General features: G+C 36.7%; 2 protein-coding genes across 4 annotated transcripts in view; one reads left to right on the top strand and one right to left on the bottom strand.

Annotated features, from left to right (window-relative positions):
* The window catches only part of ATL1 (atlastin GTPase 1), an 84,446-nt gene extending 81,215 nt beyond the window's left edge, over positions 1–3,231 (top strand). Inside the window, exons 14-15 of one of the 3 annotated variants that reach the window (XM_027553712.1) lie at positions 562–576; positions 2,385–2,818. In XM_027553712.1, coding sequence (XP_027409513.1) covers positions 562–576; positions 2,385–2,495 — 126 coding nt within the window. In that variant the 3' untranslated portion in view covers positions 2,496–2,818. Of the gene's footprint in view, positions 1–561; positions 577–2,384 lie in introns of all 3 variants that reach the window. The other 2 variants (XM_027553711.1, XM_027553713.1) reach the window with 2 other exon arrangements.
* Positions 3,232–3,815: 584 nt separating this feature from the next.
* Positions 3,816–23,624, bottom strand: part of SAV1 (salvador family WW domain containing protein 1) — a 31,892-nt gene continuing 12,083 nt past the window's right edge. Inside the window, exons 3-5 of the mRNA XM_027553714.1 lie at positions 21,409–21,679; positions 17,920–18,063; positions 3,816–5,228 (exon numbers count right to left, since the gene is read on the bottom strand). Coding sequence (XP_027409515.1) covers positions 5,027–5,228; positions 17,920–18,063; positions 21,409–21,679 — 617 coding nt within the window. The 3' untranslated portion in view covers positions 3,816–5,026. The remainder of the gene's footprint in view (positions 5,229–17,919; positions 18,064–21,408; positions 21,680–23,624) is intronic.

Genomic DNA, 23,624 nt, shown 5'->3' on the forward strand with positions numbered 1-23,624 from the left:
GTGATAGCTACAATTATCTCAGCATTGAGTATGTTTATATTCTTTAAAACCAAATTGTAACTGATGGATATACTGTGTGTCTTTGAAGAATCTAATTGAGATATATACTGATAAATGGTAGCACTACTGGAAAAGAATTAATTAAAATTGGATCCTCTGAGCCACTGCCTCAAAAAGCCCCTCAACCTCAAAAGATGAAGAGGGGCTATTTAAGGTAAATCCCAAAGCCCTCCTAGAATATGATGCTGAAACCTGTGATAAATATAGAATTGGGCCCTTCAGAAGATTCAGATTAAATACGTAATCTAAATTGAAAAAATCTGCAGGGGTATATGGTCTAAATATTTTTAACTTGAAGTAACTGCTTTACTAAGTTGTGTTGGTTTCTGCCATACATCAACATGAATCAGCCATAGGTATACACATGTCCCCTCTCTCAAGGTGTATTTGTTCCTAAATGCTCTCAAATTACTAATGTAAATAAGGTTGATTATCATAGTGCTATTAATGAAGCAGGATATATACTTCTCTTTTCTCCCCTTTAATCTGCCTTTACCACAGGGAAGTACAAATGAGGTAAGTTAAATTTTTCTTAAATTAAGAACTATTTGTATATTTATAAACATTATGATTGTCTTATTTTATGAACCAACTAGTCATTAAAGGATGTCTCAATGTAGAGAGGTTTTAAAATATTTAATTTACTCTGAACATGATATATAATTTTATCTGCATATGAAACACAAGAATTGATTATCAGGAATATTTTACTTCTGAATGTTTAGAAATTTTCAAAAATCTTAAGCTCTAACATTGGGCATTTTGCTCTACTGCAGAGTGAAACAAGTAGTTATGAAAATCTGGAGGAAACTTAAGTAATGCAGAGTAAATAGAGCTACAACCTTTAGAACTGTGGCTTTTGAAAGAGATACTGTACCACTTTAAGCAGGTTTCAGGCCAGCATGTAGTGTAACTAACTTTCTTGGCATACCTTGGACCTGACCTGTAAATTAGTGTTCATTTCTCCCACTGCACATGTGCAGAAAGTCTGTATCTGAGGAATAATCTAAGTTTCTATGAAGGAATCATTTTCACATAAGAAAAGTTATTTCTGTGGACTCATTTAGGTCATTACTTTCAGAAAGCAATACTGATCTTCAGCAACTACAGTGACAGTACGTAATTCTTTCCTTGGTTTCTGCTGTTTTATATATAACTAGGTTATGTCTGCCAATCAGATACCAAGGATATATTTAATATTTATAAGTCAACAAGGAATTATTTTATGTAAAATTCAGTAAAATGAATTTACTAAAACAGTAACAATAAATTTCAACTTTGTAAATCAAATCTTAAGAAAAAATACGAACTTTTAAGAAAACATTGATTAAACTGCATGTATTAGAATCAGAATAGAACTAAGGTTGTGCCAGTATGCATTTGTAAATTGATGATGGTATAATTCAGAGTTAAGAAAATAGCCATATAGACTCAAAAAGATAAAAATGAATGGAATTTCCTGGAAATTCTATTTAAGGATATCAAGCTTTTATTCAGCCTTTAAAAATATTCAGACTTTTTAAAGACTCTAGAATTACATCAGATAAATTGGTCTTAACTGAGTGTTCATTATGTGAAAGTCAGAGGAGGTAATGAATTTTAGAAACTAGGTGAGGGGTTAAAAAAAACATAAAAATATTTATGGACACTTCAGAAAGCAGTATGTAAACATTTCTATGATGCAAACACTGTTACACAGACAAATAACAACGACAGAGGTACTTTTAATGAAGGAAGACTTTCTAAGGTAATGTTTCTGAATAAAGGTTTTGTAAGCTATGAACTGATTAGTGGAAGCAAGGGAAAAGAGCATATTTGAGAAAGCCCATCATATCAGGAAATTATGGAGAATAAAAAGTGGTCCCTTTCTGAAAAACCTATCAGGAAGGTCCAATAGCAAGTGTTCTACCTGTGTATAATAAATTAGCTATTGGCAATCACAAGTTATGAGCTCCCACAATTATTCTAAAATTAATAATATTCACAATATGAGTTTTCCACATCCCTGGGATACAGTGGTTAGGAAGCTCTCCTCCAAAAGGTGGGAACGGTAAAAGAAAATGCAATCCGAGGATAGAACATTTACCATAGAGATCAACCTGCATAAGTAGTACTATCAACACACTGGAGAGTTGAAAATACTTTTGACTGCTGAGATACTAGTTATTAGTATATATGTTAGACAGATTACTAAGGATTCCAAATTTAGCATGCTAAATTTTATATAGTACCATAAATTACACTAAAAGGAAAAAATTTATATCTATGTATTTAATAAAATGTTTTATCATTTTTTAAAATAATCTTGATTATTTTATTTCTAGGCTTTATACAAGCTTTACAGTGCAGCAGCAACCCACAGACATCTGTATCATCAAGCTTTTCCTGCACCAAAGTCAGAATCTACTGAACAATCAGAAAAGAAGAAAATGTAACCCCAAATTTAAAAAATACAGGTGCATGACCAAATTGTCAATTAAATATTGTTTTACGTTTCCATGCAAACATACAAAGTGCTTCCATCAGAACAGAGTAGAATGCCAAGCACCTCTGAAGACTGCACAACAGCTTAGTTCTTTTACTTCAGTGTCTAATAAGCAGATATATGTATGCATGGTTATATCATTTGTTAACATGTATAGTTTCTTGATTTTGTCTTCAAATATGCTATTATAATTTAAAGAATTTGTCTATTTATGATAATGGTACATGTGTTCTGCTTGAATTTACTAAATACTACTACTGGGTTATAGTTAAACCATGTAGTAATATTACTCCACATTTGGATATGCTCATTTAATTTCTACAGAAGAATTTTTAAATTATTTCACATAGGCATTTGTTAAAACATAGCTCAATAGGCTTGATTCAACCTATACCATCTTACATATACCATTAGCTTTTATTATAAAAGACATCTAAGAGAGCTTTTCAGTTGCTTTATCAGAAACTATATATTGCTTCTTTTATATTATTGTTTAATATAGAATATAAACCTCTTGATCAAAAATGCACAAAAAAATCACTTTGTATATGTATTTGAGTTTCACTGCATTGTATATTTTTTCATTTGGTACACAAAGATATGTATTCATCATAGGTTTATTCTTTTAACATGTGAACTATTATTAAAGTTTATTCTGGTTCCTAAGATTAAAAACAACTGAATTTGGAAATGTTTGGGAGGCGCTGATACAGAAGAGGAAAAGTTTCTATCTCTTTTTTAAATTCAAAATGCATTTTCTCTAATGTTGACACCATTACAGATTTAGCTTTTCATTTTAACATATGTATGCTGATCCCATTTAGGTACCTTCCAGTTCTTTTAAACCAGTGATTCTATATTGTATTTCTAATTACTAAAATCTGTAGTGGAATTTCATACTTTTTAGAGGATAAAAATGTGCAGTAATGAAAGAAAAAAAAAGTAATGCCTCTTATCCAGGAGCTCTAAAACAGAGTAATTTATAACTTTCTTAGAAATAGCTAAGCTTTAGTTAAATGAAATGGTAATATTAAGTAAAGAGTAAAGATGGAAAAGTATGTGAGAGTTCATAAGATATATAAGCTCACATCTTAGCCAAGTTTGATCACATGGCCTGAGAAATAACTTTTCCCACTGATAAAATTCCACTGGCCTATTTTCATTTTTGGATACCCCTTTCATTCTGCTTCCTTTGCCTATGGGCCTGCTGAATGGAAAAGTAGACTCTTTGTAAGCATTATGCATAAAACATGGACTCAAATGCAACACATTTAGTTTCCACAAAAATATATTTAATAAGCTTGTTATATAAAACCAAACATTTAACATTTTCAACATTTTATCAATAATTCATATTCATCGATATCTAACTAGAACTTTATATTTTGAAAGATTACCTAAACTAAAAATTTATTTACATATTTACAACATGTGTAAATATAACTGAACAGCTATTTCAACAAGTGTTGAAATTCACAGAATTGTAGAGATTTATAGGCTAGCTGTGCCATAAATTTGCCTGCAGTCAAATGTACTGTGCTAGTTATGAACAGTGTCTTAATAACTACTAAACCAAAAGGCAAATAAGTTGGGAGGAAAATGCCAACTTTTAAACTTCTGTGACAAACTCTTAGAAGATTAAAAAATACATACAGTCAAATTTAATGACCAAGATTTCTTAATGAATCCCTGATTGTCATTTTTGGCAGCTCAACCCAGTCTTTTAGGATGGCAGCGTGCTATGCTGTTGGGAAGCGACCTCAGTCTTATCAGAACCATGTTACTAAATGCCGTAAGAGCCCTGGCCCAAAGGAAGGAAGTAAGATTAGCAACTCTTGAGTACTGTACACAACTTTCCCACACAGGCTGGAGCCTTTTACCTAAATTTATCCCTGAAACATTACAGGTCCTTCACCCTTTCATACCAAAAAAATATTTTCCCAACATGTTTTAAAACAGTTCTTTACAGCTGGGGGCAGGGCAGAGTAACCCTATATATTATATATAAAAATGTATCACAATAAAGGTTCCAAGTCCTGTTTTGTTTTGAACTACACAATGGTAATACTTAAACCATCCAATTCCAGACAATATTCCATACTACAGCAGTAAACGCTTTTTAAATACTGCATACATTATCTCTTTCTCTGTTTTTTAAAGAAAGGTACTACTATTGTGACAGTTTACCAACTGATCATTTCCTATTTAATATCTGGTTAAATGACATTTGTCTCCATCAAGAATATGCAAAGCAGTTTTCAGATATACAGCATTTAGAGTGTCATTGTTGGCCCTTAAAGTGATAAACTCATTTTTTCTCAATAAAATAATATTTTTAATAACAAAATACATGTAAAATTAGAACTTTATAATTTCCAAAAAGTAAGCTGCCTTTATTAACCAAAGTATTTGCAGTTTTTTAATCTGTGAAAATATTTTAAAGCCCTTAAAAAACTTAAATTTTGTTTTTAAAAAATTAACTTAAAAATTCTTGCCATGTTGCTGGGCATACCACTGCTGTCTCTGCTTACGATTTTCCAACTCTGTGAGAAGAGCCTGTCTGTAGGCTTCATACATTTTAACGATCTGTTCCAGTTCTTTCATGAAAAGCAACTTTAGCATTCCCTGGTATGTGTCCAGGTCAGCCAGCTGAAAGAGTTCCCACTTCAGAATATGGTCGTATCTGTTTTAAAACACAATCAGACATATGTTCACACCATATACATAAATATATATTTATATTAGTAAATTGGTCTATTTTATAAGTATCAATTTTACTGTAATTAATAAACCACAAACTTCAATTAAAAATAACCAAGTTATTATCTGCTACTTAAATACACTTTTTTAGGAAGAGGAAAAATCTGCTAATATTACTTCATTTCAATGTAAAAATACCTATTTTGTTCATCTTATGTATCAGTTATTCTAATATTAACACTAGGTAATAGTGAACACTGATTTCAAATCACTGTGGTTCTGTAATTTTGAAGAACACATTTCATGCTGTTCTTAAGTTCATCCAAAGTTAACTGTCAGGAAGGTAAGAATACTTTAGACCATACTGTCCCTCAAAGAACAGTACAAAAAAATAGGCAAGATCATTTGTCATTAGTGTTGATAAAGCTTTTTGAGGTATACTGTTCACTATAGCAAACAAGGAACTAAGCAGGTAAACAAATGAAAAGGAACCATCATTAGTGGGCTGCATAATCCTGAGGCTGCGTATACGCTATTACAAACAACAACAAAAAACAGAAAAACTCAAGCCGAAAGGAAAGAACAGCTCTTTTCAGAATGAGAATAAAGACTGTAGAAGACTGCATGATATGGGGATGGACTCATGTAAGTTTACATTTATATACATTTCAGAAGGCTTTTAGTCCCTTTTCAATGGGTAAGTACATCACATACTGCGACGAAGTATACAACAATCTACTAAAGTGGTAATTTACACTTTGCATTGAAAGGGACCTGAAGACAGCATTCTAATCCAATCATCTTATTTTATGGATGAAACCTATAGAGGTGTGTATGTGTATACGTGTGTATATGTGTGTGTGTGTATATGTGAGTGTATATATATATATATATATATATATATATATATAAATAAATAAAATTGTTCAGTGACTAAAAGATCAGAAAGGTAGAAAACTATAGGGACCAAGATGTATGAGAATAATAGTTCTGAATGATTAATACCTACTGAGACTAGAAAAAGAACTAGAGCAAAGCATATACCTATATATTATATTTCTCAAATCATATTGCAGAACAGACAGGAAAGAACTTTAACTGTAAATTCTAATAAATTTATTCTTAATAATTTATAACATTTCCTACCCAATGATTCTTTGGTAACTAATTTATCATCTTATTCCAAGGGGATCATATAATTTTTTTTTTAAAAAGGGAAACAGCAAACAAACATAAAGCAGCCACTATGAGCCACGTACTGTGCTTGGCATGTTGACATACCTTTCTATGCAACTTGGGTATGTGTACCAGAATACCAGAAGCACAAAATCACAAGGTAAATATAGTTTGGACCCCAAATTTATTAATTTAATTAATGAGCACTGCAAATTTACTTACAGATAAACTTAGCAGAAAGCTAAGTTTATAAAAAGTTATATTCTCTTTAGACGGAAACTCCAATTGTTGGCCAAATTGGGAGTCATACTACAAAAAATACTGAGTCTCCATGAAGAAACTATTTGCCAACTATTTGCCAAATTGGAGAAATACTACAAAAAATACAAAGTCTCCATGAAGAAATAGTTGTAAGGTATTTCCTAGAACCTCTGCCATTCATGTAGCTTAAGATTTCACTTATTTGTTTGAAACAAATTCATAATTCCTAACAACAACAAAAACCCTTAATCTCCTTAAGTCTGAATTTCATAGCTAAGGGGCATTTCAGCAGTGTCTACTGATTCAAGATGCTTAAATTTATGCCAGGTGAACTATAAGCATGTTAAAGCTCATTTATCATCTGGATACTTTATAGAAAGAAAAAGGAGGGAGAAGAATAAATATAGTAATATTAGAAAATATCAAACTTGTTTTTAAGACATGTTTGGGCTTCCCTCGTGGCTCAGTGGTAAAGGACCAACTTGCCAATGGAGGCAATGTGGGTTTGATCCCTGGGTTGGGAAGATCCCCTGGAGAAGGAAACAGCAACCCACTTAAATACTCTTGTCTAGGAAATCCAATGGACAGAAGAGCCTGGCAGGCTATAGTCTATGGAGTCGTAAAAGAGTCAGACCCAATTTTGCAAGTAAACAACATCATTCTGTATACACATTCAAGTTTTTATAAAGAAAAAAGCTTCAGATAACTTTCTGACTTCCCATCTCAGCATTTGGCATCAAGAATAGGATTTTGTGTAGAAGCAAGAAAATCAAGAGTATTTAGTGAAAATACTCTGGGAAGAGGAAAAAGCACTCTAAGGAAAACCATAAATAATAAAAGTATGCAATCTGTCAATTTCCATTCCAAATCCTTGCCCCTGCTGTTTTTTTTTTTTTTTTTGGTTTTATTTTTATTTATTTTTTTAATTTATTTTAAATTTTTAAAAGAAAATCCATCCTGAACCCTCCTCCCTCCTCCCTCCCCATACCATCCCTCTGGGTCGTCCCAGTGCACCAGTCCCAAGCATCCAGCATCGTGCATTGAACCTGGACTGGCATCTCGTTTCATACATGACATTTCACATGTTTCAATGCCATTCTCCCAAATCTTACCACCCTCTCCCTCTCCCACAGTGTCCATAAGACTGTTCTATACATCAGTGTCTCTTTTGCTGTCTCGTACACCGGGTTATTGTTACCATCTTTCTAAATTCCATATATATGCGTTAGTATACTATATTTATGTTTGTCCTTCTGGCTTACTTCACTCTGTATAATAGGCTCCGGTTTCATCCACCTCATTAGAACTGATTCAAATGTATTCTTCTTAATGGCTGAGTAATACTCCATTGTGTATATGTACCACCGCTTTCTTATCCATTCATCTGCTGATGGACATCTAGGTTGCTTCCATGTCTTGGCTATTATAAACAGTGCTGCGATGAACATTGGGGTACACGTGTCTCTTTCCCTTCTGGTTTCCTCAGTGTGTATGCCCAGCAGTGGGATTGCTGGATCATAAGGCAGTTCTATTTCCAGTTTTTTAAGGAATCTCCACACTGTTCTCCATAGTGGCTGTACTAGTTTGCATTCCCACCAACAGTGTAAGAGGGTTCCCTTTTCTCCACACCCTCTCCAGCATTTATTATTTGTAGACTTTTGGATCGCAGCCATTCTGACTGGTGTGAAATGGTACCTCATAGTGGTTTTGATTTGCATTTCTCTGATAATGAGTGATGTTGAGCATCTTTTCATGTGTTTGTTAGCCATCTGTATGTCGTCTTTGGAGAAATGTCTATTTAGTTCTTTGGCCCATTTTTTGATTGGGTCATTTATTTTTTTGGAGTTGAGCTGTAGGAGTTGCTTGTATATTTTTGAGATTAGTTGTTTGTCGGTTGCTTCATTTGCTATTATTTTCTCCCATTCTGAAGGCTGTCTTTTCACCTTGCTAATAGTTCTGTATAGTGACTTCCCTCTGCCTATGCCTGCTATTTAATTTTTTAAAGAAAAAAAAATGTATGTAATTCCTATTCTTAATGAGCCAAATAACCTGCTTCAGTTTAACTTTTGGCCACTATACTCTGTACAGGTAAATCATTCAGAAAATAGGATGTAAACTACTCCAGTATCCTTTTCTTTTGCTATATTTTACCTACATCAGTATTCTATTCAAACGGTACTATAAATAGCCTATATACACAAATAGCAATTGCTGTAATGCTACCAAAAAACCTGGTTCACACGCCAATGGATGCTACCTTCAGGAGCCCAGAAAGTACTGCTATTCCAGGCCCCAGGTATGGTATATAGCCCAAGTTCCCTGTGCCTGCCTTATGTAACAGTATGCCCACTCCCTTTTCTCCTATACCCAGAAGTGAGTCAACAGTGATACTGCAGGATCATAGACACAGGAATAAAATAGTCTGTGCCACAAACTATTGGGGACTGGGGTGGGGGCGTGTGAGGAATAACAAAGTAAACATGTTCCTGATGTTCTTTTTCCTGTTAAAGATTAAATCTTTTAATATTCTCCTATAGTTTAGCTTGCTGACAATTACGTAATACATTACAGACTTCTATGATCAAACTTAGAAACCTAACTTTACTAAACCAATAAATAATTAGAATATTATCTGTTCTAAGCCAGTTCTAGAAGTATATACAAACATTACTTTGGTAAGTTGCTGCTAGAGATAGAATTAAAGCACTTTAGAAAGCTAGATGATGTCCATTGTTTGTTAAACAAGAAGAAGAAACAAGCTAATTTTTTGGCTAAAACCTCTGGGATGAGATAAGTAATTGATTCTCCATTATCTAATTCATAGATAACAACTCATCTTTTGTTGACAGACAATATTAACCACTTCTAATCCTCTTCAGAGACAAAAATTTAGCATCAACTAAAAGGTTTCTAGACCTCTTGTTTTAAGCAGTAAAGGAATACTTGCTCCTTTACTGCTTAAACAGGACTTATAAATAAACTCTTCTCACTGGCCCATTCTGGGAAAGTTCTGATCTATTTGAAAAAAGTTTAAGTGGTTAATTTCCTATAGTTTTTTTTTTTTTAACATTTTGATTTTATTTTATTTTTAAACTTTACATAATTGTATTAGTTTTGCCAAATATCAAAATGAATCCGCCACAGGTATACATGTGTTCCCCATCCCGAACCCTCCTCCCTCCTCCCTCCCCATACCATCCCTCTGGGCTGTCCCAGTGCACCAGCCCCAAGCATCCAGCATCGTGCATCGAACCTGGACTGGCAACTCGTTTCCTACATGATATTTTACATGTTTCAATGCCACTCTCCCAAATCTTCCCACCCTCTCCCTCTCCCACAGAGTCCATAAGACTGTTCTATACATCAGTGTCTCTTTTGCTGTCTCGTACACCGGGTTATTGTTACCATCTTTCTAAATTCCATATATATGCGTTAGTATACTGTATTTATGTTTGTCCTTCTGGCTTACTTCACTCTGTATAATAGGCTCCGGTTTCATCCACCTCATTAGAACTGATTCAAATGTATTCTTTTTAATGGCTGAGTAATACTCCATTGTGTATATGTACCACCGCTTTCTTATCCATTCATCTGCTGATGGACATCTAGGTTGCTTCCATGTCTTGGCTATTATAAACAGTGCTGCGATGAACATTGGGGTACACGTGTCTCTTTCCCTTCTGGTTTCCTCAGTGTGTATGCCCAGCAGTGGGATTGCTGGATCATAAGGCAGTTCTATTTCCAGTTTTTTAAGGAATCTCCACACTGTTCTCCATAGTGGCTGTACTAGTTTGCATTCCCACCAACAGTGTAAGAGGGTTCCCTTTTCTCCACACCCTCTCCAGCATTTATTATTTGTAGACTTTTGGATCGCAGCCATTCTGACTGGTGTGAAATGGTACCTCATAGTGGTTTTGATTTGCATTTCTCTGATAAGGAGTGATGTTGAGCATCTTTTCATGTGTTTGTTAGCCATCTGTATGTCTTCTTTGGAGAAATGTCTATTTAGTTCTTTGGCCCATTTTTTGATTGGGCCGTTTATTTTTCTGGAGTTGAGCTGTAGGAGTTGCTTGTATATTTTTGAGATTAGTTGTTTGTCGGTTGCTTCATTTGCTATTATTTTCTCCCATTCTGAAGGCTGTCTTTTCACCTTGCTAATGGTTTCCTTTGATGTGCAGAAGCTTTTAAGGTTAATTAGGTCCCATTTGTTTATTTTTGCTTTTATTTCCAATATTCTGGGAGGTGGGTCATAGAGGATCCTGCTGTCATGTATGTCGGAGAGTGTTTTGCCTATGTTCTCCTCTAGGAGTTTTATAGTTTCTGGTCTTACGTTTAGATCTTTAATCCATTTTGAGTTTATTTTTGTGTATGGTGTTAGAAAGTGGTCTAGTTTCATTCTTTTACAAGTGGTTGACCAGATTTCCGTGCTTGTGATGGGTCTGTTAAGATTTTCTATTTCTTCTTGGTCCAGTTTTGGAAAGTTGTACTTTTCTAAGAATTTGTCCATTTCTTCCACGTTGTCCATTTTATTGGCATATAATTGTTGATAGTAGTCTCTTATGATCCTTTGTATTTCTGTGTTGTCTGTTGTGATCTCTCCATTTTCGTTTCTAATTTTGTTGATTTGATTTTTCTCCTTTTGTTTCTTGATGAGTCTGGCTAATGGTTTGTCAATTTTATTTATCCTTTCAAAGAACCAGCTTTTGGTTTTGTTGATTTTTGCTATGGTCTCTTTTGTTTCTTTTGCATTTATTTCTGCTCTAATTTTTAAGATTTCTTTCCTTCTACTAACCCTGGGGTTCGGAACATACCTCAACATAATAAAAGCTATATATGACAAACCCACAGCAAACATTATCCTCAATGGTGAAAAATTGAAAGCATTTCTTCTAAAGTCAGGAACAAGACAAGGGTGCCCACTTTCACCATTACTATTCAACATAGTTTTGGAAGTTTTGGCCACAGCAATCAGAGCAGAAAAAGAAGTAAAAGGAATCCAAATTGGAAAAGAAGAAGTAAAACTCTCACTATTTGCAGATGACATGATCCTCTACATAGAAAACCCTAAAGACTCCACCAGAAAATTACTAGAAATAATCAATGACTATAGTAAAGTTGCAGGATATAAAATCAACACACAGAAATCCCTTGCATTCCTATACACTAATAATGAGAAAACAGAAAGAGAAATTAAGGAAACAATTCCATTCACCATTGCAACAGAAAGAATAAAATACTTAGGAATATATCTACCTAAAGAAACTAAAGACCTATATATAGAAAACTATGAAACAGTGGTGAAAGAAATCAAAGAGGACACTAATAGATGGAGAAATATACCATGTTCATGGATTGGAAGAATCAATATAGTGAAAATGAGTATACTACCCAAAGCAATTTATAGATTCAACGCAATCCCTATCAAGCTACCAATTTCCTATAGTTTTATAGCTAGTTCAAAGAACCAGAGTTGAAAGAGACTATAACCTTTGGAAGTTTTTTGTTTTTTTCCCGTAAGAACCAAAGCATTCCATTTAAGTACCATCTTTTTCCCCTCAAAAGGAAAGCTTTTTAGCTATTTCTAACAATTGCTATAGAGCAGACATAACAATATAGAAAGAATAACCCTGCTCAATCTTATCAACTCCCAGAAACAACAAATGTAAACAGGCACATATTCTTCCAAACTTACGGAAACAGAAATATATGTACACATTATATATGACAGGATCAGCATATGAACAAAGGCTATATGCAGCAGTAGTCAGTGCTATCAAGACTGAAAGAAGAGAGGGAAAGGGGGAAGACGAGTCTGCCATCTCTCCTCATCTCATTTCTACACTATATGGATTGTAAGATAAAGAGGCTTCTGGAGGTGAGCTCAGACACCAAACCTTAACTTCTATGGATAAATGTCTACAGAATTTCAAATCAAATAAAAACCAGACTTGTGACAAACACTGTTTATACTTTGTAGAATAATATCTATAATTAGAACCTATTTAAACATTACACTTAACAAGGCTTAAATTTGACTTACAGAGGAAAAAACTGATCCTTTTAGACCAAAACCTTGAAATATCATCTTACCTCTGCATCAGGCCACATATCAACAGCCATGAATTTACAAACTGAGAAGACTGAAATAGATGTAAGGGAATGTTTATGTTGGCCAAAAATAAATAATTCATAGTAAATGACCACCCCAACCAGTTAAGACTTGAAGAAACTGAACAGTTCTATGAAGATCTACAAGACCTTCTAGAACTAACGCCCAAAAAAGATGTCCTTTTCATTATAGGGGACTGGAATGCAAAAGTAGGAAGTCAAGAAACTCCTGGAGTAACAGGCAAATTTGGCCTTGGAGTACAGAATGAAGCAGGGCAAAGGCTAATAGAGTTCTGCCAAGAGAATGCACTGGTCATAGCAAACACCCTCTCCCAAAAACACAAGAGAAGACTCTACACATGGACATCACCAGATGGTCAACAGCGAAATCAGACTGATTATTTCTTTGCAGCCAAAGATGGAGAATTCTGCTCTATACAGTCGGCAAAAACAAGACCGGGAGCTGACTGTGGCTCAGATCATGAACTCCTTATTGCCAAATTCAGACTGAAATTGAAGAAAGTGGAGAAAACCACTAGACCATTCAAGTATGACCTAAATCAAATCCCTTATAACTATACAGTGGAAGTGAGAACTAGACTTAAGGGACTAGATCTGATAGAGTGCCTGATGAACTATAGACGGAGGTTCATGACATTGTATAGGAGACAGGAATCAAGACCATCCTCAAGAAAAAGAAATGCAAAAAAGCAAAATGGTTGTCTGAGGAGGCCTTACAAATAGCTGTGAAAAGGGAAGCGAAAAGCAAAGGGGAAAAGGAAAGATATACCCATTTGAATGCAGAGTTCCAAAGAATAGCAAGGACAGAGAAGAAAGCCTTCCTCAGCGATCAATGCAAAGAAATAGAGGAAAACAGAATGGGGAAGACTAGAGATCTCTTCAAGAAAATGAGAGATACCAAGGGAACATTTCATGCAAAGATGGGCTCAATAAAGGACAGAAATAGTAGGGACCTAAAGGAAATGGCAACCCACTCCAGTATTCTTGCCTGGAGAATCCCAGGGAAAGAGGAGCCTAGTGGGCTGCCATCTATGGGGTCGCACAGAGTCGGACATGACTGAAGCGACTTAGCAGCAGTAGCAGCAGCAACAGAAGCAGAAGATATTAAGAAGAGGTGGCAAGAATACACAAAACACGCACACACACAGAAGTCACTCAGTCGTGTCCGACTCTTTGTGACCCCATGGATTGTAGCCCACCAGGCTCCTCGGTCCATGGGATTTTCCAGGCATGAATACTGGAGTGGGTTGCCCTTTCCTTCGCCAGGGGATCTTCCTGACTCAGGGATCAAACCCGGGTCTCCCGCATTGTAGGCAGACGCTTTACCGTCTGAGCTACCAGAGAAGCCCATCAAAAACACAGAAGAGTAGTAGTAAGTTTCAAAAGGATGTCAGCTTTATAGATAAAATCACAAAAGAACTGTACAAAAAAGATCTTCACGACCAATGTCAGCTTTATAGATAAAATCACAAAAGAACTGTACAAAAAAGATCTTCACAACCAAGATAATCACGATGGTGTGATCACTCACCTAGAGCCCGACATCCTGGAATGTGAAGTCAAGTGGGCCTTAAAAAGCATCACTACGAACAAAGCTGGTGGAGGTGATGGAATTCCAGTTGAGCTATTTCAAATCCTGAAAGATGATGCTGTGGAAGTGCTGCACTCAAATTGCCAGCAAATTTGGAAAACTCAGCAGTGGCCATAGGACTGGAAAAGGTCAGTTTTCATCCCAATCCCAAAGAAAGGCAATGCCAAAGAATGCTCAAACTACCACACAATTGCACTCATCTCACACACTAGTAAAGTAATGCTCAAAATTCTCCAAGCCAGGCTTCAGCAATATGTGAACCGTGAACTTCCTGATGTTCAAGCTGGTTTTAGAAAAGGCAGAGGAACCAGAGACCAAATTGCTAACATCTGCTGGATCATGGAAAAAGCAAGAGAGTTCCAGAAAAACATCTATTTCTGTTTTATTGACTATGCCAAAGCCTTTGATGGTATGCATCATAATAAACTGTGGAAAATTCTGAAAGAGATGGAAATACCAGACCACCTGACCTGCCTCTTGAGAAATCTGTATGCAGGTCAGGAAGCAACAATTAGAACTGGACATGGAACAACAGACTGGTTCCAAATAGGAAAAAGAGTACGTCAAGGCTGGATATTGTCACCCTGCTTATTTAACTTTTATGCAGAGTACATCATGAGAAACGCTGGGCTGGAAGAAGCACAAGTTGAAATCAAGATTGCTGGGAGAAATATCAATAACCTCAGATATGCAGATGACACCACCCTTATGGCACAAAGTGAAGGGCAACTAAAAAGCCTCTTGATGAAAGTGAAAGTGGAGAGTGAAAAAGTTGGCTTAAAGCTCAACATTCAGAAAACTATCATGGCATCTGGTCCCATCATTTCATGGGAAATAGATGGGGAAAGAGTGGAAACAGTGTCAGACTTTATTTTTGGGGGCTCCAGAATCACTGCAGATGGTGACCGCAGCCATGAAATTAAAAGACACTTACTTGGAAGGAAAGTTATGACCAACCTAGATAGCATATTCAAAAGCAGAGACATTACTTTGCCAACAAAGGTTCGTCTAGTCAAGGCTATGGTTTTTCCCAATGGTCATGTATGGATGTGAGAGCTGGACTATAAAGAAAGCTGAGCGCCGAAGAATTGATGCTTTTGAACTGTGGTGTTGGAGAAGACTCTTGAGAGTCCCTTGGACTGCAAGGAGATCCAACCAGTCCATCCTAAAGGAGATCAGTCTGGGTGTTCATTGGAAGGACTGATGTTGAAGCTGAAACTCCAATACTTTGGCCACCTGATGCAAAGAGCTGTCTCATTGGAAAAGACCCTGATGCTGGGAAAGATTGAGGGCAGGAGGAGAAGGGAACCACAGAGGATGAGATGGTTGGATGGCATCAGTGACTCGATGGACATGGGTTTGGGTGGACTCCAGGAGTTGGTGATAGACAGGGAGGCCTGGCATGCTGCATTACACAGGGTCATAGAGAGTCGGACATGATTGAGCGACTGAACTGAACTGAATTCCAAATTCATTGTGTAATCATTCTAATTATCCTAAACTTTCTAAAACTCTTCTTTGGCCTATTTTATGCTGGTAGTTTGGTTTTTGAAATGCAAAAGAGTAAGGCTACAAAATGTTACCTTATATAATTTTCAACAGCTCTACACATGCAATTATTATATGTAAAATACCTAGCAAAGTACCAGAAATTTAATACTTAATAAATGATAATAATTATTAAATAAGAAAATAATAACAACAAAAGTTAAGAGTATGAACTTTGGAATTAGATAAAAGTCTGAAATCTACCATTTAATATATGTATGATCTTAGCATAGACTAAGTTATTTTCAGCTATAAAATAGGTTTGGGGAAGATAATATGAGAGAATATATCTGAAAGTTTAGCACAGGATGGTTCAGCAAACAATGCATTATCAGTAACTATTTATAATACTTTCAAACATCCCCTTTTCTGAAATCACAGCACTTTGTATATATCAGTCACTGATCTTTATCACACTGGATTAGATCTGAGTGCTTCTGTTTTCCAAGAGAGCTCTCTGAGGCAAATATTTCATTTATTCATGATTATATTGAACAGTGCCTCGTGTGCTCAGTCACTTCAGTCACGTCCGAGTCTTTGGGACTTCATGGACCACAGCCCATTAGGCTTCTCTGTCCATGGAATTTTCCCACCAAGAATACTGGAATGGGTTGCCATGCCCTCCTCCAGGGGATCTTTCTGACCCAGGGGCTGAACCCACATATCTTGCATCTCCTGCATCAGCAGGCAGATTCTTTACCACTGCACCACCTGGGAAGCCCTGAACATTGCCTGCTGCTGCTGCTGCTAAGTCACTTCAGTCGTGTCCGACTCTGTGCGACCCCAGAGAAGGCAGCCCACCAGGCTCCACCATCCCTGGGATTCTCCAGGCAAGAACACTGGAGTGGGTTGCCATTTCCTTCTCCAATGCATGAAAGTGAAAAAATAAAGTGAAGTTGCTCAGTCGTATCCAACTCCTAGCGACCCCATGGACTGCAGCCTTCCAGGCTCCTCCATCCATGGGATTTTCCAGGCAAGAGTACTGGAGTGGGGTGCCATTGCCTACTACCCTACAAATATCCTCAATGAGCCTAGCAAACTCATAGCCATCTTTAAAAACTAGCCCCATATATTTTCCTTTTGGGGGCAGCTTTCCTTGCTCACTCATAATAACAATAAACTACTACTAAGGCTTACTCAAGTTAGCTGCTGTACCATTTTGCATAATCACTTAAGCTTCACTACATTACGTAAGGTAGATAAAATTACTATCCTCTATGTTTCAGTAGAGTAAAAACACTTAGAACTAAGTTCAGTAACTTGCCCAAGGTCACTCAGTTAGTAGGTAATGGAGACAGAAATCACACTTTCCTTCCAGATAGTTTCCTTCCTGACTGATCTTAACCACTATCCTATACCTTTAGTGCAAAAATAACAGTCATCATTTACTGAGAGTTCTTTTAATGTGCAAGACACTGTAACACATATTTTAGATGCATTATTTTACTGAATACTTAATAAACTTAAGAGTAGATACTATTACTATCTCCAATTAACAGAGGACAAAACTAAGTTAAGCACCCTGCCCAGAGTAACAAAGCTAAGGTATCAATGAACACATATCATCTCATCCCAGAACCTGAGTCACCACACATATTTCCTCACCACCCTTGTGTCCTGCTTGGGTTCACCTATGTACCTAGAACTTACCCAGGTCCTTCCTTTTATCACAAGGCACTGTATCACTTATTTGCAAGTTATCCTACCCGTACGAGAAGGTAAGCTTTTCACTGCATCTCTATGTAACAGCCTAGGTCTGCACATTAACAGAAAGTGAAGATGCAATAAATGTTTGTAAAACTTCTATTTCTAGTCAATGACTTTTAAACTTTATAAGCTGTGATATCCCCTTTTAAAATAAAAGCCCAATATCATTGAGAAAAAACACAGTGCTGTGTGGTTTAAGCAGCCCAGAGACTCCCTTCAGCCTTCCACTCACAACAAAAATCTGTGCTGTAAATTCACTTACTTCACAGGGGCTCGAGCATAAACCTGAAGCCAGTCAGGAATTTCTGCAGTATGGTAAGGATTTGCAGGTACCAGAAGGGGCTGATTTCTTTCGGTTTGCTGTGGCTGGTATGTAACAGGAGGAGGTTGATCATACCGAGGTACACTAAGAAAACAGAATCAATGTGCATTAGGATAATGGCCCTAAATAAAACAAGAAGTATAAGAATACTATTTGTTTTTCCAAGTGCCTCTTGCCCAAACTTCTACCACCTTTTTTTTTTTTAAACTATACTACAGGGGAAGTAAAATTCACCTTCTCTTGGAAACTTATAGGTCATTAGTGATATATAGAGAAATTAAAAGACGCTCACTCCTTGGAAGCAAAGTTATGACCAACCTAGATAGCATATTCAAAAGCAGAGAGAGACATTACTTTGCCAACAAAGGTCCGTCTAGTCAAGGCTATGGTTTTTCCAGTGGTCATATATGGATGTGAAAGTTGGACTGTGAAGAAAGCTGAGTGCCGAAGAATTGATGCTTTTGAACTGTGGTATTGGAGAAGACTCTCGAGAATCCCTTGGACTGCAAGGAGATCCAACCAGTCCATCCTAAAGGAGATCAGTCCTGGGTGATCTTTGGAAGGACTGATGCTAAAGCTGAAACCCAGTACTTTGGCTACCTCATGTGAAGAGTTGACTCATTAGAAAAGACTCTAAAGCTGTGAAAGATTTAGGGCAGGAGGACAAGGGGACGACAGAGGATGAGATGGCTGGATGGCATCACTGACTCGATGGACAGGAGTTTGGGTGAACTCTGGCAGTTGGTGATGGACAGGGAGGCCTGGCGTGCTGCAGTTCATGGGGTCTCAAACAGTTGGACACGACTGAGCCACTGAAGTAAACTGAAGCTAATCTTTACATATTTTTAAGAGGTTTCTTCTGGCTGATATTTATTCTTTTCAAGGGCAACATCAAAGGAGGCTATAAAAAAATTCAGAGCTAAGTTATAACCTTTATAAGGAGGCTTAAAACTAGAATCATAAATTTTAGTAATAACTAAGTAATTAGCTATAAATTTATATTGGAAAAGGTGATAATTTTTCTCAAAGTTAAGAATGGATATTTTCTTTCTCCTTTAGGTTGAAAAGCAAGTATGGAATGTATGTTAAAGTAGTAATGAGTACTAAAGTAGTAATGAGATGTTAAAGTAGTAATGAGTACTGTGCTTGAACTATCCACCTAACTATACCACTTCCTTTCCACTTTTACAACCTTACAAGAGCGTAAGGGAGTTAGAGCTGATTAGAGCCTGTTTTAAATCAGAGACTTTAAAATAAAAAAGGCCACATTTTCAATTATTTCTAACAGCCTATACGTGTTGGGGGAAGGAGGGAGAACAGCAAGGTGGGGTGAGAGCTGTTCATGGGAAAATGCTAAGGAAAGCTTGAAGGTTCAAGGAACCACTTGAAGGTGAAAGACTGAATTCTGAGAGAGCAAACTGCCCTATTCCAGACTTGGAGGCAAAACTGTTAGAGCCTACCTCCAAACATAAACGTTTATGTGTATATCAGAAAAGGTCATTCCAGTACTAAACTAGGACTAAAGTGTAAGTGTTGGATTACACTGTAGTTAACAATTTAAAGATCAGTGTGCAAATGATACTGAATTTTATCTTCCACTCTTTCATAAATAGGTGCAAAGTGAAATATTCCTTGATAGCACAGTTGGATGGGAAAGAACAGAAGTGGGAAAGAACTGAGGCTTTGAAGTCAAACTGGCCACTTACAAGTTGTGTGAATGTAGATGAATACTGCTTCTCTACTCTAAACTTTAGCCTCCTGATTTGTAAAACTGGAATAAATTCATACCAGAGATGACTGTTCTAAGGATTAAATGGCCTAGTATAATAAAGAGTTATGTATAAGAATTAGCATATTACAGACAATCAAATAGCTACTAATACTACCTATCTGAGATTAAAGGTGTTTACTCTCTCCTTTTTAAAGTCTACAGAGCTGCTGAGAAAGGCAAACTGTAAAACTGCTTTATAAACTATTAAATTCTACAATATAAGATTAATGATGACAAACAGAAAACTAAGCTCACTATACATTCAAACTTTGCTATGGACCAGAAAGTCTGCATTTGGTGACATCAAACTGTAACCACATTTTGCTGTCTTTTTTTTTGGCAGGGAAGGGGGCGCATTTCTATCATTCTCTATCATTTATTCATTCAACAAACATCTACCTGTGTGAATTTCTGTGTTTGGTGCTGGAGACACAGCAGTAAATAAGTGGGACTCATCCCTGCCCTTGGCTAAGAATTGTGATCAGGTGGGAGGGACAACTGACAAATCATCCCCATGTCACAGGCCTGAAAATAGAAGCCAAGGAGAATAGCAGCAGCCTGCCTGAGATGGTGGGGACAGCAGGCAGAGGGGCCAGAGCTTGGCGAATGCAGAGTGCTGAATCTGGCTCTTCTGAAGGGAAAACAACGTCACTTGTTCAATAAACACTGAATGAGTGCCACTAAATGGAATCACTGGAAAAAACCTGCTTTTCCAAGTTGAATTAATAAATCCAAACGTGTAAAATGATTAAAACAACACAATAATGATAAAGCTTAGTTTTCTGGGTGATAATATTAAAATGTATTTTCAAAATAATTATAATGGTTCTAAAAAATGCAAAAGTATGCTCTAACCAAACATTTGTGCTCTGCTAGATGATACTAAGCAACAGCTATCAACATGCTGATGATATTCTACCCATTTTTAATTTTAAGGCTCAGTTCTTAAGAGCTCAATGTCGTTAACTGCAAACATTTACAATTTCATTACTAAACAGTTTATGTACTTTGAAATCCAGTGTGTATTTTACATGTATAACCCATCTCCACTTGGATTAATCATATTTCAAGTGCTCAACAGCCATATCTGACAACTGGCTACAGAATTCAAAGGCTAGAAGTCTGGCTATCAGTGAAATCTACTGATAGGCCAGCATCAGTCAGAATAACCCAAAAGATCACTGGCTATATTTATCAAACAGATCTGAGATGTTCTGGACAGTTTCAATTTTTGCTTTCTTACCTGGCAACAGTTAAGAAACAGAACATAAAATATCTGTAAACTGAATAAACAACAAGACATCATTATAATTCAAAAGTAGAGTCTACACATTCAAAGGTAGGTCTGTATTTTAAAAGAAATTTAAATGTAAAAAGATGAGTATTTTATTTATTTCAATCTCTGGGTATCTTTAATAAAAACATTCTGGCATATTAAAACAGAACCTGATCATAAGAATATTGATCCTGTTTTTGAGGTTTATTTAAAAAGTTTTTTAATTATTAAAGTCATTCATTACTAAACATAGGTCCAGAAGCTGTGAAAGATAGTTTTCAAATCAAACATCAGGACACCTTTCTCTTTGATGAAAATGTAAGTTCAAAATCTAACATTAGACAATCTCCAAACAAAAGGGTTAAAATAGTCAATACTCTACCTTGGAGCACAAGGATGCCTATATTGAGCCTTTTTATTTGTGTGATCTACATAATAAGTTCCAAATTCTGATGACTCAACTCGTTCCCATCCTGGAGGAAGTCCTTCTCGCTCAAGAGGATGGCTCCAATGAGTTGTATTTGTGTTGTGATCTATGTAATATTTCCTCCCTCTCATTGTCCAGTCCACAGACCAGCCAGGAGGAAGGGGTAAATCTTCAGAACCATGGTTAGCTAAATTTCCTAATGATGTAGCAGCAACTCTCCCAATACCTGAGAGGAAAAAGAGAAGAAACAGAACAGTTATTATAGATAAAAGATATACCATATGAAAAACTCAAAACTATCCAAATTATATACTCTCCCATTAAAAATCATGATTTTTACTGTTAGAAATAAAATTGTTCTTAAAACTAGTCAATGTTGCTGCTACTGCTGCTAAGTCGCTTCAGTCATGTCCGACTCTGTGCGACCCCAGAGATGGCAGCCCACCAGGCTCCCTTGTCCCTGGGATTCTCCAGGCAAGAACACTGGAGTGGGTTGCCATTTCCTTCTCCAATGCATGAAAGTGAAAAGTGAAAGTGAAATCGCTCAGTCGTGTCCGACTCCTAGCGACCCCATGGACTGCAGCCTACCAGGCTCCTCCGTCCATGGGATTTTCCAGGCAAGAGTACTGGAGTGGGGTGCCATTGCCTTCTCTGAGTCAATGTTACTGTTATTTAATTACAAAAGGAGAAAAAAAAAACTAGAATCTATGAAATTAGGCTCTTTTGGTTGATGCTTCCATCACCAGACCATACAAATATTTAATTACTAATAAAGATAATTAAGCATGTATACTGCTAAAGGAAAGTGGGGAAAAGAAAAATTCATCTCATTCAAGAGTTAAGATTTGACATTTCATCTAAAACAGCAAAAATGAACTTGTAAAATTATTCCTAGTTTGTGATTTCTTAAAAATAGTATGGCTAAAAAACAAATAATCTGGCTGTACCATAAAACTATTAAGGAATTTTACCAAGTATAAGGTAAACATACAAAATCAATTAAATATTTTTATATTAGTAACTGAAAACAAATTATACCACTTATAATAGCTCCAAAAATTTAAATATTTACATATCAAACAAAAAATTGCAGGCTCAGTATGCTGACAACTACAAAACACTGATGAAAGAAATGAAATGGATGTGGTCAAGATGGTGGAGTAGGAAGACCCTGAACTCATCTCCCATAGGCACACCAAAAATACAACTACTAATATTTACAGAGCAACTATTGATGAGAACAACCAGAATCCAGCAGAAAAGATCTTCTACAACTAAAAATATAAAGAAGGAACCACAAGATGGGAAGGAAAGGTGGAAATGCAATATAGTCAAGACCCTTACCTCCAGGTGGGCAACCCACAAACAAGAGAATAATTATAACTGTAGAGATTCTCCCCAAGGGGCAAGGGATCTGAATCCCACATTGGGCTTCCTCACCAGGAAGACAAGTCCCCAGAACTTCTGGCTTTGTAGGCCAGCAGTGGTCTCTTTCAGGTGAACCAGTGGGCTGTAAGAAATAAAGACTCCACTCTTAAATGGTGCACACAAAATCTCACACACTCTGGGACCCAGGACAGAAGCAATAATTTGAAAGGCGCATGGGTCAGACCCACCAGCTAATTTTGGAGAGCCTCCGAGAGGCAGGCAGAAACTGGGGACACACACTTGTGGCAGATGTTTCAGGAATTTGTTCTATCTCAAGGCCACTGGTGCTGGTAAGTGTCATTTTGGAATCTTCCTTTTAACTTATTAGCAAAAGGACCTGGCCGTGCCCACCAGTCTATGAGTGCCAATACTGGGACACCTCAGGCCAAGTCAAGCAAGTAGCCCAGCTGGGACACAGCCCACTCACCAGCAGGCCTCTTGTGCCCTGAGTCTCGCCACGACACGTCTCTGTCCACCAGAGGGCCTAGGACCCAGGCCCACACACCAGTATACAAGCACTGGTCCTGGAATCCCCAGCAGCGTCACTGGAACCTGGCTCCAGCCACCAGTGGGCTGGCACTAGCCTCAGGACCAGCCTCACCCACCATCAGTTTCAGATGTAACACTATAAAACTCCCAGGAGATAAAATAGGCAATACATTCTTCAACACAAGTTGTAGCAGTATTTTCTTAGCTCAGTCTCCTAAAGCCAAAAAAAAAATAAAAGCAAAAATAAATGGGAC

This window comes from Bos indicus x Bos taurus, chromosome 10 (genome assembly GCF_003369695.1).
Source record: "Bos indicus x Bos taurus breed Angus x Brahman F1 hybrid chromosome 10, Bos_hybrid_MaternalHap_v2.0, whole genome shotgun sequence".
Taxonomy (NCBI): domain Eukaryota; kingdom Metazoa; phylum Chordata; class Mammalia; order Artiodactyla; family Bovidae; genus Bos; species Bos indicus x Bos taurus.